The sequence below is a fragment of the Amblyomma mixtum genome, chromosome 7, assembly GCF_055824585.1.
Source record: "Amblyomma mixtum isolate Tamu chromosome 7, ASM5582458v1, whole genome shotgun sequence".
Taxonomy (NCBI): Eukaryota; Metazoa; Arthropoda; class Arachnida; order Ixodida; family Ixodidae; genus Amblyomma; species Amblyomma mixtum.
Genome location: NC_143018.1, coordinates 29,185,061 through 29,204,379, shown reverse-complemented (window position 1 = coordinate 29,204,379; position 19,319 = coordinate 29,185,061). Strand labels below are relative to the sequence as shown.

Below are 19,319 nucleotides of genomic sequence, written 5' to 3'. Positions count from 1 at the left end.
CTCGCTTGCGTCCCAAAGGGCTCTGGTGAAACGGGTGAGAGACGGGGCCTCGTCATGCGGTGTCCCGGACTAGGGACGCCGACCATGTAGCGGGCCACTATGTGGCTCCAAAACTTTATTTCACTAAATAAAAGTTGTCACCACCATCACCACCCCATTCTTATCCTTCCAGTTATTTCCTTCTCATGATACGGACCAGCGGTCACTACTTGCCCCAAGTAGACATATTCCCTTACTACTTCAAGCACCTCGCTACCAATTTCGAACTGCTGTTTCCTTGCTAGACTGCTGAACATTACTTTGGCTTCTGCATGTTAATTTTTATCACGTTTATCATGTGTTTTTGCATGTTAATGCAAATCAGAACACTCAGCAACCAAAGTTTCGCCCAAGAAATCCACTCTTTTCTTTCCATCTTACGACCTGTGGCAGTCACGACCACCATGCGATGAACGCGCCAAACAAAAAAATCCCTGCATATGGTATATATCTTTGAAATTTACCGTGCTGTCACGTGTTCAGAATGGGCCTGGACACTTGACAGCAGCCATGCCCCTGCGGTGCTGTGCTGCCTTTGCAAGTGAAAACACATAAGTCGAATACATCTCCAATACTTCGCCCTTCTAACATCGGTCGAAGCAATAATGCTCGTCAGAGAGTTCTGAGCGATGCTACTTTTATCAGTGCTTTGTGGCGATAAAGCATTAAAATTACTGCTGCTGCAATTTCCCGCAGGTTTAAATGTGAATATGGCCGGACGATTCTCCGTACCGGCTGCGTTCTTGTGCCTGGTGATGAACGCAGCGTCGTTGGAGATAGATACGGCGGACGGAGGCTACAAGGAGCTTCTCATTTCTATCCACAAGGATGTTCCTTACAATGAGTCTATAGTCACAAATATGAAGGTGATTGATACAATTTCAGATTCCCTTTAGTGCTCTCTTTTCTTCCTCCTCATTGTGATGAAAACTGCTGAAGGTTCATACAGCCTTCTGAAATAAGAAAATAATTAGGGATGCAGTGATTAGAAAAAAAAAGGGCGGAAGCTTCATCCAGGCTTCTGACAACAAGAAAATAATTAGGGATGCAGTGATTAGAAAAATATGGTGCATAATAATGAACTGTATATGACACACTAACTTTTATCTGAATGACGCCACCATTTTTTATCGTATTATGTTCCGTACGAAAACTCCAGCTTTCCCCTTCTGTCCAAAACGATGAATAGGAACCATCAACGATGTCGGACGGGAGAGTAACCTTTCTGGAGATTGAGGGGCCGACAAAGAAAAAAACACTCAAGGGAGTGGGCGGGTTAATCTATAGTTATTGCGGTCGCACCTTCATCATGACGGAGGGACTTTTTGCAACTGCCCAATGCTTGGTTCTGAACTTCTTCAGGCTGACATAATAACCAGCTTATGTTTACGTCCCGAAATGATTCTCGCTGATCCTTTATTGGGAAAGCACTAATCCAGACATCAAGAGTCTATAAAATCATCTCTTGCGTGCATGTGCCTCGCGCGAGCGCTCCGTCCCGCGATGTTACCGCTCAACGTCGTCGTCTATGTGGCACTAGTCATAAGGGACTGACCCGAACTAAACCTTTTGCGTGTTCCCTAAAGACAGCAGATTGAATCAGTCATCATGTGTGTAGCCCGGTTCAGTCATTCATGCATGTAAAATCAGTAAAAACAGTGTCTGCCAAAAAAAACGCCCATGCTTTTGCACTGGACGAATTCTGTAAACCGTCTGTAATTTTTTTATATTCGATGAGCAATACAGCACAAGGAGTATTGCTGTATGAATAACGGTATCAATGCGTTCAAACACGTAGGAGTTGCTCCAGTCGTCTTCTGAGTTCCTGCACCGAGCCACCAACGGGAGGGTGTACTTCAAGCACGTGACCATCCACTTTCCGAGCACGTGGCCTGAGAGGAGCAGCGCAAGACCCGTGTCTTCTAGTTCCTTCGACAGGAGCGATGTCCGCGTCCAACTTCCCCGGTCAGCTCAGGAAGACCGGCCCTTCACGATGCAGTCGAGACCCTGCGGTCAGCAGGGAGACTTCATACAAATACCTCCAGCATTTCTCGCCGAGCTCAAAGCGTCGACTACAGTCAAGTACATCAATCCAGGTATATTCTCATTAGAGCAAGCAGTCAAAACACCCTTCTTAAAAAGGTCTTAGAGACCCATGTTAGGCACTTCAACATGAGTGATAGTTGTCGGCGAATGTTTCAAATATAATGGCATAAGAATTCGCACGCGCCTTCTCACGTGTTGATAGCATTGAAAGCATTTTTTAACGTTGGCTAAGTATCACCAAATTGTCATGCTTGTTGATCTCAATTTTGCACAAGAATTTATCAGCCCCTGCTTCTTTGAAAAAAAAAAAGGGCGGGGGGATATGAAGTGCTTTCCTAATTATTAAGGGTCAACATTGCAATTATTTAACCCCAAAAGCTGATTGGGAAAAAAATGAACTCTTAATAAACAAAAAATTGGGTAGATTTTCTGACGGTATTCAAAGCCAAAACCTTCCGCCACATTATTCAGTAATTCAGTCGCTTTTCCACCATTTCTTGCATTAGAATACCGTGGTCTTCGGAGCCAAAAAGCGAGCGGGCAAGGCCTAATCCCTCGTAGTCTCAACTAACTCCAATTTCAGACTCTCAAATATAATCTCAAAATCAAATTTTGAATTCTTATGAGTGAAGTTGTTTTTATAACAATTCTCAGGCAAAGCAACCAAGTTAGACTGCATGGTTTATTGAACACTGGAACATTTTTCGGTACCCTTTCTTACATCTTATGGGGCAAGATTTCTTAACTTCTGAGCAATTTTTGTACTTTGTTTTTTTATAATTGGTTAAAGGCAACAAATATCTCTCAAGCTGTTTGGGCAGCGTAATCTCACTATGCATATAAAAATAGCACTTCTGTCACGTACAATTGTCAAACGTCCATCGCATTTCTGCGGAGAAGCGCGATATGACAAACAATCTTTGTGAGCACGAATACCAGCAGAATTTGTCCTTCCTGCACTAAACTTCCCATTCCAGCAACCAACACACTCTGGGCTCTCAGCAGATGCTTTAACGCTCGAACCCAAATATTCCAAGAAGTCATTTAACCACTTAGTCTGGAAGCGCAGCAAAGAATTATTCCTTCCGAATGCATGCCTGAATACCCATTCACTGATGAGAGCATGTGACGAGTTTATTTCTTTTGAATTCCTGTTCGCATCCAAAGAACTTCGAGATATCGCCATTTTGCTAAGTCGTGATATGGATCCTTGAGATGGGCTGTTTCTGAAGATAATTTACTCACACATCTTTTGAACCGGCCACAAAGAAGCTACCGAGAGAAAATGAAAAGCAAGGAAGCGCAGTATTGCTACTCCTACTAATTTTATCGGGAGTGGCTAATGAAAAGACGTTTCACCTTAATAGCTCGAAATATAATTTTGGTTACATTTCACCCATTATTAAAAAAACTGAGACAGGAGGCTATTTTTTCAGCACATTTTGAATGCTCATTGAGTGCTACTGACCTAAAATTATACACACTTACGCTTTCCGCTTCTTCAAAGGAAGTCCCAATAATGAAAAACTTGACCAAATTTAGGATTTTAGAAGCAATCACTAAACTGTACATATAGGCTAGAAAGTAACAATTTGATTTTAGTTAAAAGCAGAGGCTCTAGAAATTAAAGTACAACAAACTGTAATAAGCTTTCTAAAGTAGGAGCTCAGAAAAGGGTTTTTCTTCCTTAAAGAGTTCCTTGTTTTCACCAGTAGTCCTTAGTTTTCTACCTTGTTTATCTGTGACGGCACATTGCCTAATCACATTGCTTGACACTCAAGAGGGCAGCAAGCCACTCCCTAAAAGTAATAATCACGCGCTGTTATTACGTTGTTCGAAAAGGCAGCCGTTCCTCCATGCCCCTTACCTAGAGTTTTCGATGCTGATATCAAATCAAGTACGGCAGAAAGGGATGGTGAATGCAATTTTTTAGCCTACAACCGTTTGTTGCACTCGCTAGTATCGACGCCGTCAATTCGTGTTTCTTTCGTGCAGGGCAGACGACCGCCCAATAAACAGTTTAGGTTCTACGATAGAGTTTCTTACTTTTACCTAGAGGGAAAGCTGGCGACCCCTCTATGGTAGTCTCCGCCAAAGGGGCGAAGGTTCTGGGCAGAAGTTTATCCACAAAAGCAAGACTTCTGCTTGAAGCGTTTCATATTGACAAGAAGGCGGACCACTGCGTTAGCGATCCGTCTATAGGCCTGTACACAACGGAGCGCGGTTTTTGGGAAGAATTCTTGTGACAATCTTTGCAGCAATCTTTTCTTACTTGCCTGGTCTTTTGTTATGAGTGGTTCTTCCATTTTTTTTTTACAATCTCTATCTAACTATAGCTACTTTTACAGCTGAAGAGGTGATAGCACCTTTGATATCTGTTAGTCCAAGATAGCTGGCACCGCAAAATGTGACAAGTGATGGGACTGTCCGGTTATATATATGTGACTTGGCGACAAATAAATCAGTTGATAGTAAGCGTTCTTTTGTGTCTTGTCCTCCCCTGTGGTTGTCGTTTTTTGCGCTGTCTTCCCACCAAGTATGAATTACCAACTCGCCCAGCACCATGTTTTACTGAACTCCATGGAGCTCCCTCAAGACCACTTCACCCACCATGGGCGCTCAAAGCATCATGGGCCGGTGAGCTACCGACTGCTGAACCGCAAATTCTGGTCAAGAACTAATGGAAATATAAACGCTGTTCAATAATTCAGAATGTCCTAACATTCAATATCCTGTCTAACAATTGCAACAAATGAGCAGAAAGGCATTAAATGCAAAGTTTGCCCAAAATGGCTTGCTCTCCTATTTGCCAAGTGTTGAATACTATAAAATCTAATCTTTTGTGCTTAACAGGCGCACTTTTAAAAGGAAATATGTTTTTAAAAAATGTTGCTGCTTAAAGAGCTTAAGAGGTTTTTTAATACCATTTCGGAAAAAATAAACCTTTTACTGGCGTCGTGTGCTGTTGCAGTTTTGCTACTATGGCTTTTGCACACTGCGTTCGCGCAAAAGTCGTCTGCGCACACGAACAGCGTTTGAGAATGAAGGGTCTTAGTAGTGACACTCCATGTTCCCGAAAAATTACGACTGTCCCGCACCGAGTAGCTCACCGGCCCATGATGCTTTGAGCGTCCATGGTGGCTGAAGCGCAGCGCCGCCAGCTTTCCCTCTAGGTAATAGTAAGAAACTCTATCGGTTCTACGCCAGTCTTCTGCCCATCTCCTGCCAGCTTCTGCTGCGCCCATGCTGCCACGCAAACGACGTGACGAAACGCCTTATATACATGAAACTCCGGTGTCTTGGCCTAAAAGTAAAGCGGAAAAAAGGTATTATCCCCAGAAAATCATCAAATATATTCATTCCTATTGAACAAATTGACATACTGATTAGTTTCATTGAGAAAAAAATTATCAGCACGGCGGAAATTTGGGCGAGTTGGTAAGTATCGATGGTTTTGCTCACAGCGCAACAAGAACGGGACACGAGACGAACGAGTGAAACAAACAAGCGCTGAATTATCTGTTTGACAAGTGTTAGATAACTTCTGTTGTCTTGATAAGTGTTTTAATGTTTATATGTATACGCCTTTCGTTCTTCAATAAAGACCAGTTGATAGTCAGCACTTGTTTGTGTCACTCTTTCGTCTCGTGTCCCGTTCTTGTTGCGCTGTGAGCAAAACCACGAAAAAATGATCAACCGGTTTAATTCGTCCCATTGAATTGAATGAACTGTGAAATGCGGATTGTTACAGAGCAGGCCCATGTATATTTACAACGGCACGAGACAAGTTTTCTGAGCAGTCAGTGCGTCTACGGCTGTAGTCAGATTAGAGTGTTAGTAGTCATTATATTTGTCAGGGGAACACGTTGGCATTAGTCATCGCATTGGTATGTGGTTTTTCTTACAATGGGCCTCCCCGTTCTTGGAAACCACACCCTGATTATTTCTAGAGAAGCCTATACAGGGCCCATAAAGCCAACTTCTTTCAAGTTTATAATGAATGGGGCCAAAAAAGGATGATCTAAGTGCGTACTCGCAAAGTCCTAAACTGTATTCCTCAGAAAATAACACCCGTCATTTTTTGTCCCCAGCGTACGTGCTGGTACATGAGTGGGCCCACTACCGGTACGGCGTATTCGACGAGTACGGCAGCCAGGACGACGACACCTTCCCCCTCACCTACTGTCAGGACGGCAAGGTGAGAACAATGGAAACAAAGCTTCTTGATTATGCCAGCTGCGACGCATCCTGCGCTAAAATTTAATTTATTTTCGGCGCTTTGACAGTGCAAAGCTCGTAAGGATAGCAGAATTACTCTTTCTTGCCGCAAACCTTAGAAATGTCTGTTTCTTCTTGCTCAAAACTGCCGGCGCGAGATTGTATTACATTGTGATTCGACATGAGCCAAGCTTTGTCTGGAATTATTGTAATTGTACCCAAGTGCGTCTACGCTGTTAGAGACAGTTGTAGGCGCGTCACATCGCTTATCTGGAAAGTTTTTTGGCACGGTTAAGCAAAGTGCCACTGAAAGAGGCGGGAAATCCCCTCTTCAACGATAGCCGAGGGCTCTGGCTGCCATCAATGTCACCGTGCTGTCCAATTCTTTGCATGCGTAAGTAAGCCCAATAAACCTTTTAAATTACGCGCAAGTCGTCTCTCTGCGCTTGTGCTGCAAACCCAGACCCATGACAAGATGTTTCCTAGAGAGCACTTACTATAACTATGGAGCTTGGCTGCTGATCTACCAATGTCGGGTTTTGCTTCTCGTATACCTTAATAATTTGTCACTTACTAGAGGAAGTGAAATGCGTAGTGTTAACGTGTTTGTTAAGCATTGAAAGTAGAAACAGCGGTATCCTGATCAGAAAAACGTAGCAACAAAGTACTTTTTGAGTTCTGGTTTGGTTTGGTTTGGTTTACGGGGTTTAACCATGAAAGACTATGAAAGACTCCGGCTATGAAAGACGCCGGCTATGAAAGACGCCGGCTATGAAAGACGCCGTAGTGGAGGGCTCCGGAAACTTCGACCACCTGGGGTTCTTTTACGTGCACTGACATTGCACAGTACACGGGCCTCTAGAATTTCTCCTTCAAAGAAATTCAACCACCGCGGCCGGGATCGAACCCGCGTCTTTCGGGTCAGCAGCCAAGCACCATAACCACTGAGCCACCGCAGCGACTTTTTTTCTACCAACACGTTAACCAACCATCGCTTGATTAAGGTGTCAACACACAACACCTAAACACATTCACTCCCCTGTGAGTCGAAGACCCACTATTTTTCTGGGCGATGAAAATAGCCTTCTTAGTATACTCCAGCAAGTAACAGCGATAACGAACACGTTCTAGGGGCTATGGAGAGGCCTCATTTCATCCATGCAACGAAGCTTCTACGACGCACAAACAAAAATTCCTAAATGCTGGAACCTTTGGATATTCTGGCATCTATGACCGCACTCAGTGCCCTCCTACTACAGCTCAGCAATGCATAGTTCAGTTCAGCCAGAACTTCGAAAGTTCGGTTGCCTTGATGCGGTACTTGTTTGCCCTATCTCTTCCTAACCTCGATTTTGTTTGTATTTTCTGCTGTGCTCTCAGGTCCGGCTCAATTCTTGCTCAAGAGAAATTCGTTACACAGCTCGAACGGCTAGCGGCGAAAAATGTATGATAAAAGAGAAGAGCTGTCAGTTCTTTAAGAACTGTACAGTGACAATTTATGTGCCAAAAGGGAAAGTCGTCGAGTCTTCCATCATGTTCATGCCGTACCAGAGTAACGTAAGTATCAATACCACTCACTAGATCGCTATATGCACGTTTAGGTGCGGGAAAAGTTTACTGAAAGTTTACTTTTCTACACGTCTTTGTGGTTGACAACTTCTAGGAAATGTACAGTGGGGCCAAGTGAGAGGTTCCTGTGTCCTCAAGTGTGCGGAGCACTCATTTACCTAATTTATGACACCTAACGAGCATGTGGTCAAAGTCTAGCATTCTTTGAATAACAGCTATCGCGCAAAACGTTAAGTTTCAAGCCAGTAGTGCTTGAAATCTTTGGGTCTATCTAAAATAAATGAAAACTTTGCGTTCTGTCACTACTTATGTGCATTATCGAAAGGTGTACATTACAACACCGAAAAATGCTGTGAATGCGTACTCCCTCTGAAAAAGTAACCGAGCAGCAGGTTTTTGCGTCTCGGGCGTATAACTGATCCTTTACGGAACCCGTAAACACCTAAGGGTGTCAAAACGTAAGTACAAGGGTTCACCTTACTTTACACAGATTCACAGCTTAAAAGGGGCTCTAAGCGCGTCGCTACGCGGCAAAGAAAGGAACCACCATTGCCCAGTTACTTTTGGCAAAGACGATACTATCCTAATGTAAGTTTCTGACACGTTTCGTTTGCGATATATTATGCTAAATCTACTGTTAAAGTCAACGACCATCTAAAGCTGACCTGATGTATAAGGTTCCATCAGCTAAGGGACGCATTCATTGGCTATCACCAAATGACGTTGCTTCATATTCCAAATGCATGCCAAGAACAAAAAGGTAGCTGCTTGCTTTGTTTTACCTTTCCTGATTGCGCAGTGAAAAAAGAAACACAACTTTACGAGCTTGCCTGTCATGATTATTCCCGTCAGTCGTAAAAGCAGGCATCTGCCTACAAATCATATTCTGTGCTCATTCGCAATAAGATGCAATGCATCTCGCAGAGGGTAGCGTGTCTTTCTTCAAACTACCAAAATGATTGGAGCGGGTCGTACACAGAATAGGCCACTTACACATTTGTTTATGCACAGTCGCGGTTGTGAATAAAGTTTTTGGCAAATGCACGGTGCTTTTCAGCTCTGCGAAGAAAGCTTCCAGAGAAAACGAGTCTGTTATGCAAAGTCGTCACATCTTGTCGTCACACACCTATTTAGTGTTGCTCCTGGACACATAGACCAGCTCACCAAAAAGAGCTCAAGCAAATGTGGAGTTCACTTGGGTGGATTGCTTTCTTTCTGTGAATACATGGCGCAACTTATTAGCAAGTACATCATTATAATGGTGCCTTAGCTTCTTTCAGCAGCCATTTTTGTGCTGAGTTGCTGGGGACTTATTACCATTCTTCCATGAGGGCACTGCTGTAGCCAATTCGATAAAGTAAATTGCATCCGTTGTTTGTTTCTAGTGACTTGCACGCAGATGCATGAACGGAGGATGAATGTTATACATCGCTATTCTGTCATTAGTAAGCCCACCTCTGATATATCTTCCTTATGATAAAAGCAGTTATGCATGCGACCACAACAGATAAGAAGGGAATGTGCGCAATGCATATGAAAATCACACACACACACACACACACACACACACACACACACACACACACACACACACACACACACACACACACACACACACACACACACACACACACACACACACACACACACACACACACACACACACATGCATACATACATACATACATATTAACTTCTGCAATCAGATATGCTGTTTAGCCCCCAGCTCTTGCTCGTTACGGAGGGCAGATAATTTTCCCGAATAGGTGCTACTCGCGGCAGATCGAGAGCAGGCAATGACTAAAATTACACTGCAAGTGGAGTTGCGACATCAGCTACAGGGGCTCCTGCATTGGTCGTATCTGCGTAGTAGTAAGGAATGCATCAGTGGGCCCTCTCAGAAGCTTATTCTCTACGCTATCAGACTTCAAAACCTTGAATGAATTTTTACTTTTTGCCTTCTTCGACCCTGTCCGATAATGTGACTACTGCTACGTTTGCATTGTCTTCTCTCAGGTCCTTGTAATATTCGTTATACGCTATTTCACCCTGAAAACCGTTGTGATGTTTCTACATAAAGCTCATTCAAATAAACAACATTATGCAAGCAAACATTTTAGAAAGCCGTTGCTATATTCTCAGTTGAAGAAGCTACACAACTGAGGCTAGAGTGTTTATACGTTAAGTGAAAAATTACTATCACATAGTGCTTCCAAGAGCGCGGCTTCTATTCCTATCATGACTGAGAAGGATATGAACAATTCTAAACCAGTGATCGCAGTTCTAAAATTCTATTGATTCTGTTGACTTCTTGGTTATATCAGATTAACCATTACGAAAAAATACGAGACGAAGGGAAAAGCATTTTACACTCAAAGAACGTTAGTTTTGGGAACAGGACTGGTTTCGCAGAGCAGAAAGAAAAAATAGCCTTATATTTCTGAGCATGACACTGAAAGCTGGAGTATAGCCTTGTCAAGGTTTCAAATTAATTTAGAAATTGCTTATAGCTTTCCTTTTTTTAACGTGGACGCATCTACAAGCAAAAGTCCGCAAGAAAAATGAAATGATCAGCTTTAAACAATATGCCTTATTGTTTTCCTAAACCTATTATTATATTGCTTTCTATTAGCCTGTTTCTTTATTCTCTGGTGCTTAATTATTTTCCCATGTCATATTTAGCCTATTTATTGTTCATTTGCTTGTTAATAATGTTCCTGTTACATGTGCCCCCCCCCCCTCCCCCCCTATGCAATACCCTTGAATGAGGGCCTTTAGGGGTGTGTTCAATAAATAAATAAATAAAATGAGGCTTACAATCGGTGTGCTCTAACATTTCCGGTTTACTACAAAAGGTTCCACTTTTCATGCCTTTTGTAGGAGCAGAAAAAAAGCTGCCATCCTCCTTTCTATTACTGTCGGAGTAGGTATGATGCCACCAGTAAGGAAGTGTTTGTATAAATGCACACAAACTTGTTTATGCTAAGGCAGGCAGCTATAGTGAAACCTTCTTAAGCACTACTGCTGCAGCGTTCCAATGACGAGGACGAGCGCATGCTTTTTGTGTGTGCGTCATGGGGCTGTATCCTCTGTTCCAGATAACTCAATTTTGTGACTCCAACAAAGGAGTCCGCCGGCACGACCCGTACGCTCCGAACAAGCACAATAGGCTCTGTAAGGGCAGGTCCACGTGGGATGTCATCAGCGAGAACGACGACTTCAAAAAGTGCGCTCCCTCTCTCCAATGCGTGGAATATCGAAAGACGTGTTTTTCAACTTAACCCCTTACGGATTATTTTTGTTCCCTTTTAGTACATCGAACCACAATCGCTTCAGTTGGTGTTTTTCTTTTATGAGTAAAATTATTGTTGGGCCCACTTTTAGAAGGTGCAGTTAACCCAATCGTTTTCACCTTTACACGGTGGAAGGAATAAAAAATACAGGCGAATCATCATTGTCTAGTTTACACGAAAACATGAAAGTTGAGAAAGCCCCTTATGTAATGCTCCATTGGGGCCTTTAAGGTAAAACCAATGATGAAATGATGATGAATAATGAAAACAGATGAAATATTCCTATTAACCATAAAGGCAACGAGAGAATCTTGCATGCCTATTATATGAGGACGTATTCATGTGACCGAATAGTTGCGAAATCGAATCTTTCGCGCGTAATCGTGTCTTCATTGAGAACATTTGTACATTTTCGCTTTAACACAAATTAACTATGAGTATGGGAACCCTCATTATGCAGTATCGCTATGAAGCTGAAGCGCTTATACGTGTGTTGTATTGGACCTATTTAATCAATAACCCATTTATATTCATTTAATACTGAATAATATCGAAAGTTCCAAGATTGTGCGGCAAATTTATCGCACTTAACTGCTACGCCCGTGGTTGCGAATGCAGGGCACCTCGACCGGACATGTCCAAGCGCATCCAGGTGTCCTTCGACGAAACGCAGGAGAGAGCAGGCCCGCCGCAGCGGGTTGTGCTAGTCCTCGACGTCTCCAGCAGCATGAACGTAAGTTCCACCAGCCTCTCTGCTTTCTAGCTTATACCTGTAGGAAATGTGCTGAGAATTTTCATTCGGTGTTTCCCGAGTGGGGTCTGCAGCACAAGCACGCTGAAATAAGTAAGGAACACATCATAAATAGCGAGCAGTCAAGCAACGTGACGCAATAGATCCCCAGTTGCGAGGAAGGAATCTGCACAATAATTTTAATGGTTGAAGTACACTTGACCCATAGTCCGCATAAAAGATGCGCATCCACCAAGACAAAAGGTACATACGTGCAATGTGAGCCCTTGGTTTTGAATTTTAATTATTAATTTTCTTTTACGCACTGTTCTAAACCAATGGTTAAGAGCTTCCTAACGAATTAATAAAAACTAGGCAAGGAACTTGTCAATCGGCCGGAATGTCAAGCGGGAATACACCTGGCCCCAGTGAAATTATTTTAATGCAATGGCCCTTCTATGACACCGGGAAGGCACTCATAACTATTAATTGTGGAGAAATTTATGAGGCGTGTATATAATGGGCATCTACAAAGTCATGTTCTTTTTGCTTTCATTCATTCTCGCCAGTTAAACTGAAATGGCATAGTGCCGATCAGATTGTTGCTAGATGTCAATACTGCAAAAATTGCTTTCTCGTGCACTGCAAGCTTTCACCTCTTTCAATTTCACCTTAAAACACGGCTATATCTCAGCTCCAGCCCCACATCCTTAACTTTTTTTTTGCTGCAGTCAGAGAGGAGGATGGAATTCCTGAAGGAATCTGCAGAACGGTACATCAGCGATATAGAGGACGGCAAGAGGCGACTAGCCATCGTTTCATTCAGTACTGAAGCCAAGGTTGAACACACCCTGATGCCTGTGAATGTCAACACAAGACAGGGATTCCTGCACACAATCAGGAACCTGCAGACAGTGCTGTATACATGTATTGGCTGTGGCCTGAGGAAAGCCCTAGAGGTAAGCACCAGTTGTGGTCGTGCAGCCGTGGGGCTGTCTTCATGGGGAGGCGAAGGAGAGGAAACTGGCGCATGCTGACATATACTTAAAGCGCACCCCAAGATATCACACAAAGGGAGGGAAATATGAGCCGAAAGAAAAAAAGATAGCGGTGATTTAACTACTGTTTAACCTGGTTAGTGAGCGAAAGCTCTGGTATATCGGGTAACTAGACGCGGCTTGGCGTCTCTATACTTCGTCTGACAAGATGTTTGCAGCACTACGGAAGGTAGAGCTCTCTCGTCCAATCAGGGCTGCAGAAACGCAGAAAATAGTCCCTCAAATATTTGAGGAGTGTATTACTATTAATCAAAACAATAAGCATTGCAACTAAAAACATGATTTGGACAGGTATATTTAAATGGTAGGGAGTGTTTCAATCAGTGGTGGCATTACCAGACAAAGCCCGTACGGACACAGCTCTGCGGAAGCCTGCTGCGAGGTAGTGATGCGTCGCCACTTTCCAACATGGCGTCGGTTGAGTCTGTTGTGTCTCCTGTGTGCTCTACACCGACAGTGCGCTGTTTCCCCAAGCAGGCGAAACAGGTGGCTTTAAATGTTCTTGAAGCGCTTCGCGTCGAGTGCGGGGGCAGTTGGAGTACAAATGCGCTCATCAAGAGGACGGCAAAACTCACGCAGGTGAGCGAGCGAACGCTTTACAAGTGGACAACGGAGACGTTGAACGCGGGCCGTTTAACGTGCGTTGCCTCTCGCGCAGCACATGGGCTTGTTTTGCATTTCGCCACCATCGACACTCGGCTGCCTCGGCACGCTGGAGTAAATAAATTTATATGCACATGACACGATTACTGAAATTTACTGCGACGCGACAACAGAGGAACTGATGAGAACAGGTTGCGACAAAAAAAAAAGTGGGGCTAGTCCCTTTGGAACGGGCGTCCGCCTGTCCAAAAACAAACCAATAAAAAAATAAAAAGACATCAAGCGCCACCTGCTATAGGTAGAAAGAAGCCACCTGGACATCAGGTGGATCGAACCACAGGCGCGTAGGAACACACTAATGTAGTGCGCGCCATCCTGATTGGACGAGAGAGCTGCACCTTTCGTAGTGCTGCAAACAGCTTGTGAGACGGAGTATAATGTTGAGTACGTTCCGGACAACTTCACTACTCACTTAATTTCAAAATCTGTAACTTACAAGCTCATAATTTAATTATTCATGAGCGCCTCAGTACATAACTCGAACATACGTTTCTAAGACATCTGTGCATTCACTAGACGAGCACCATCTGCTGGAGCATCACCGTACATTGCATGTTGGGGTTTCGCTAAGGGGCTTGATTTCAGCGCACATCTCTTCTTAGCAACGAAAGCTCTTTATTTTATTGCGTTCTCAAGTGAATGAAGACACCGATTTACGGTAATGCTTCACGCATGGCATTTATTTAATGTCCGGTCGTCGAAACATTTCTCGAAATCATTTCGAAATTCGCCCATAGCCAGAGAGTCCTCCAGAGTTTACAGCCTCTGGGAAGATGGGACAGACCGTCGCACCAGTAACCTTTACTCTACTTTGCCTCAGTTGCTGACCACGTCTACCGAGACTCCGGAAGGCGCCATCATCGTACTCATGAGCGACGGCCAAGAGAACCGCTCGCCCACTATAGACGACGTCAAGGACGAGCTAGTGAAAGCCAAGGTCGAAGTCAGCACGATAGCGATGGGATCCTCTGCCGACAAAAAACTGGAGGAACTAGCGATTGCAACAAAAGCGAAGGCGTTCTCCTTCGAGGACGGCAAAAGAGATACAGCTAGCGGTATGCAGAGCGCTTTCGCGGCTTCTACCACCACTCAGTCCGACGAGGCTTCGCAACGGAGCACTGAGGTATGTATACCGCCAGCTCACATGTAGGCCACCGGAAGCAGCTTGATTGCTTCAGTGTTTATGGCTGATTCTGTGCAGCGAAAAACATATTCTGTAATCTCAGCCGTTGTTGTTAAGGTTGTGATGCATCTGTCGAGAAATCAACTCCACACTGCCAGGGATGCAGCCGGGACGCAGGTCTAGGGAATTTCCCGTGGCAAGTGTAACCTTGTAAGGACATATCGCGCACAGATAGGTCACAGGGACATGCGGTCCCTGTTAGGGAGCTTGATGAAGCAATAAATAAAAAAAATCGAATCTACCCGATACAAAGTTCTGCTAGGATGCTGGACGCAAGCTCTGATGTTTTGGTCGGTGCTCGCTGGAAACCAATTTATTCTATCCCCGAAATGTTTCGCAGGTAAGTTAGCCGTAATGATAACAAGTATAACTACGGTCATAGCTTTTGCGCCAGTAAACTTCAGAAAGAAGGAAAATAATGAAAAAAGTCACGGCATTCAATTGTAAACAATTAAAACAAGTTGCGTTTATCGTCGCCAAGGGTACGTAGTAGCACAAATACAGCACTGATCCGCCCTGCAGATGGTCGGGTTCACAGATGTATCCATCCGCCCTAGTAGAGTCGGTCTGGGCCAGGACAAATAAATACCTGCTTCAGGCGCGGTTCACTTTTCATATTCTGCCTAACCAACGTTCTTTTCTTCGCGCCCGACCTAATTAAGCTGCCACCCTAGAAGATGTCCTAACTGCACTGCAAATTTTAAGGCCTTTTTCTTGCCTTTGAATTACCAAGCTCCCTAATGCGGCTTGACACTACTACAGCCAAATATTAAAAGTGCGCGCACCAAGCGAAATAGCACGTGGTGCTGCGGCTTGCCAGCTCCATAGGCACGGACACCGGCATCTAACGCTGCAGTCAACGCCCAGTTATCTAAGCCAGCTACTGACTCCGGGCCGCCGTTGGTTCCATTCTCCGACATGACGGAATCTAATGTGAATATGGACGTGGCAAACTACGAGCACTGAATGATTCACCTTGACGACCCTGCGAACGCCAGGATCCAGCACGTGTTTTTGGTGGAGTTGACGTGGGAAGAGGTTCGCGCGCTCGAAAACTGTTGCACTTTAGTGCACTTTGTTGTACCTCTATCTTTGATTGCGAGCTTTGACACCGTGCCTATATTGACCGGCAAACATCAAGGTAGCACACATGCTCAACGACAATACGACACTAACTTCTGTACGCTGCTTGAACTCCAGATGAATGTTCCTCTTTGGCTACAGAACAGATACAAGCCTCGCCTATCGTTCAAATCAACTAAACGCGTTACTGTAGGCAACTAGATGTTTGATGGTTATCTGAAATACAGAAAACATTTTGGGTCCCCTTAGTTCTAACTCACTCATAGATGACGGAAATCTTTCTCAACAAGGAAGCATGTACTGCGCGATCGAATCGGACTTAGTGCACACTGAACAGTTTCCAGTTTGTTATCGATAACCTTAAGTGCAGCTATAACAACTAAAATTTTCTGTGTGCCGCCATCTATGTTCCTAAGGTATTCCCACAAGTATTTTTTTTTTGCAGCTGGTGAGAAGCTCAACAAGCTTTAAAAGCAGAATCACGAAGGACTTCACGCTGGATAGGGGTTTAGGCAGCACAGTTGTCATCGTCGAGCTCACCACGAAAAGCAGCGTGCCGATAACAGTCTGGCTCACCGATCCTAGCGGTGCTAATTGCAGTGGCTGCCACGAAAACGCAAATGGAAATATAAAGACAATCTCCATGCCGAACTCAACAAAGGTAAGACGAAATCTTGTATTTAAAGACAATTTTTTGTTTTAAATCATACAAAGCAATTCTGGACAAAAGCATTTGTTAGCGGGAAACATTTTATGAACGCCAATTTTACATATAATGAAAAATTTCACTATAACAATCCATATATCCCCATATCACCCGACGGCAGTCCTAAATTCTTTTTCTTTCATTTACTTTTTTGGTATCGTCAAGAGCATCCGCCACTGGTTTTCTATGGGAGTCTTAAATGTTCGGTGCGATCGATGGAAACGCTTGAAAAGAAAGATTTTGCTGCATATCAGAAGAATAGATCATTGCCTTCAATATTTCAGTAAAATTAACTTACAATTTTTAAATTTTCAAAAATTTTTCTCAGAAATTGTTGGGAACGACAGGGGTTCATCAGCAAAGGGAATGTTTTGTTAAAGAAAAGGGACACTTTACTGATTACTTTCAATACCAAATATGCCTACAGACTGAAAACTAACTTATGCTAAAGACAAAGCGCAGAAGAACATTTGAATCGCAAACAAAAGCGACGGGGCCACTACACAGTGTTCAGCCAGTAGTAATAAGAAACACTTCAACGTCTGTGTACGAGGTCTGTTAGAAAAATATCCGACTTTATATTTTTTTTTGCGAAACCCCTGATTGATATGAAACAAGCGCGCTTGCATCAGGCGACCTTGAACCTTCGTGCGCATGCATGAATTTTTTCCCCCTTGCCGATAGCGTCAGTCGCTGGGACGCAGCATTTGAGTGAGGCAGTGCGCAGTGCTCTCGTCGGTTTTTTATTGCAAGGAAAATGGCGGAGTGACAGGAGCAGCGCTACTGCCTCAAATTTTGCCATAAACTGGGCGACAGCCAAGTGGCAACCATTCGGAATATTCAGACGGCTTTTGGTGAAGATGCTATGAGGAGCACACAGATTAAGCAGTGGTACAATTGATTTAAAGATGGCCGGACATCGGTGGATAGCGAGCCACGCTCCAATCGGTCATCAACATGCCGAAATGACCAGGTCATTGCCGAACTGAACGCTGTGGTGATGCGGGACCGTCGCGTGACTATCTGAGAAATTGAGGAAGAGGTGGACATGAGCATTTTTTCTGAACATTCTATTATCACCGAATAATTGGGACATGGAGAGAGTTGCGGCGAAATTCGTGCCGAAGCTGCTCACGGTGGAGCAAAAGCAGCCTCGTGTTGAAGTCTCAGAGGACATGCTGGATTCCACAAACAGTGACCCCGACCTCATCAACATCATAATCGATGGTGACGAGTCTTGGGAGTACGGGTACGACTCGGAAACCAGATCCCAGTCGTCACAGTGGAAGCATTTCACGTCACCAAGACCAAAGAAGGCTCGCCAAGTGCGCAGCAATGTGAGAGTGATGCTGTTGCTTTCTTTGACTCCCTCTGTGTGGCAGACCACGAGTACGCACTGCAAAGGGTCAAACAATGACCAAAGAGTACTACAGGGATGTCCTCCGTTGCCTACGTGATGCTGCGCGGCGCAAGAAACCGGAGTTGAGGTCAACAGGAAAATAGCGCATCCATCACGACAATGCTCCTGCACATTCCTTGCACTTGATTCAGACTTTTTTGGCGAAAAACCAGACTCCTGTTGTTCAACAGACTCGTTACTCTCCTGATAAGGCCCCTGCGATTTCTGGCTGGTTCCTGAAATACAAAGGCCATTGAAAAGAGAGCGATTTCAGACACGGAAGAACATTATGGCGGCAACGACAGCTGAGCTAAACTCCATTCCGAAAGGGGCCTTTTCGGAATACTTCCCGAATGGCAGCACCGCTGGGAGAAGTGTGTGGAGTCCCAAGTAGACTACTTTGAAGGTGACTAGGTTTGCAACGCTCCAGTTATGCAAGTTTTTTTTTTAAGCATGAAATGCTTTTAGCTCCCGTTGTCGGCAGTGTGGTGACGTCACGCCGAGACCGAGAGCCAACATCCGGGCACTGAATTCCACACATCCGGGAGCTGAAACGAGAGCATCCGGGCACCGTACGAGTTTTAACGAGATTTAACGAGACTCTCTAAGCCCTCCTACAGGACCGTCATACAGGCGCCGGTAGCTTCGCGCCGAACGGGTGGCGGCGTTCCTCCCTTCCTGTACGGTGCGGTTCGGGTGTCCATCGAGATGAAAGAGAATTACTGCTCCATTTCCTTTCCTCAAAAAGCGTCGCGGCAAGGCATCGCGCCGAACGGGCGGTGGCCTTCCTCCCTTCCTTTATGGTGCGGTTCGGGTGTCCACCGAGATGACAGAGAATTACTGCGTTATTTCCTTTCCTCAAAAAGCGTCGCGTTCGAAGGGCAAGGCATCGCGCCGAACGAGTGGTGGCGTTTCGTGGACTGCCTGGCAGCGCTACAACACGCAGTCGCGTTCCTCTCGTAAAGGCGAAGCTTAAGCGTCCTTAATTAGCAGGTAATTAGTATTATTCATTAATCAGTAATTAGTCACTAATTACTAATTTGTCATTACTTCGTCATCAATTATGTGTGACATACTCTAGTGGTAACGTCGCCAGTGTCACATAGTCAAAGTGGTACAAATAAACGAGGAATGAAAACAACGATTACAAGGAAGGAAAAAGGAAGGAAAAACTTTATTTTACTCTAGTCCTTTTTCCTGCGGTTTGGGAGCATCTTCAGAGACGTTTTCTCCTTGATTTTACCCCCAGGAGTCTTCTCTGTCGAAGTCGTCCGCCTCTAATCAGTGGTCGGTTGCCCTCAGTCCAGGGCTCCGCTGGCCACTGCCGCCCGT

The 19,319-nt window shown here is 44.4% G+C and overlaps 1 protein-coding gene across 1 annotated transcript in view; it reads left to right on the top strand.

Annotated features, from left to right (window-relative positions):
• The first annotated feature begins 749 nt into the window (after nucleotides 1-749).
• Nucleotides 750-19,319, top strand: part of LOC149335485 (calcium-activated chloride channel regulator 1-like) — a 32,133-nt gene continuing 13,563 nt past the window's right edge. The window contains exons 1-9 of the mRNA XM_089553931.1: nucleotides 750-905; nucleotides 1,838-2,135; nucleotides 6,177-6,283; nucleotides 7,684-7,860; nucleotides 10,971-11,098; nucleotides 11,784-11,898; nucleotides 12,627-12,854; nucleotides 14,437-14,739; nucleotides 16,328-16,543. Of these exons, the coding sequence (XP_089410057.1) occupies nucleotides 750-905; nucleotides 1,838-2,135; nucleotides 6,177-6,283; nucleotides 7,684-7,860; nucleotides 10,971-11,098; nucleotides 11,784-11,898; nucleotides 12,627-12,854; nucleotides 14,437-14,739; nucleotides 16,328-16,543 (1,728 nt within the window). The remainder of the gene's footprint in view (nucleotides 906-1,837; nucleotides 2,136-6,176; nucleotides 6,284-7,683; nucleotides 7,861-10,970; nucleotides 11,099-11,783; nucleotides 11,899-12,626; nucleotides 12,855-14,436; nucleotides 14,740-16,327; nucleotides 16,544-19,319) is intronic.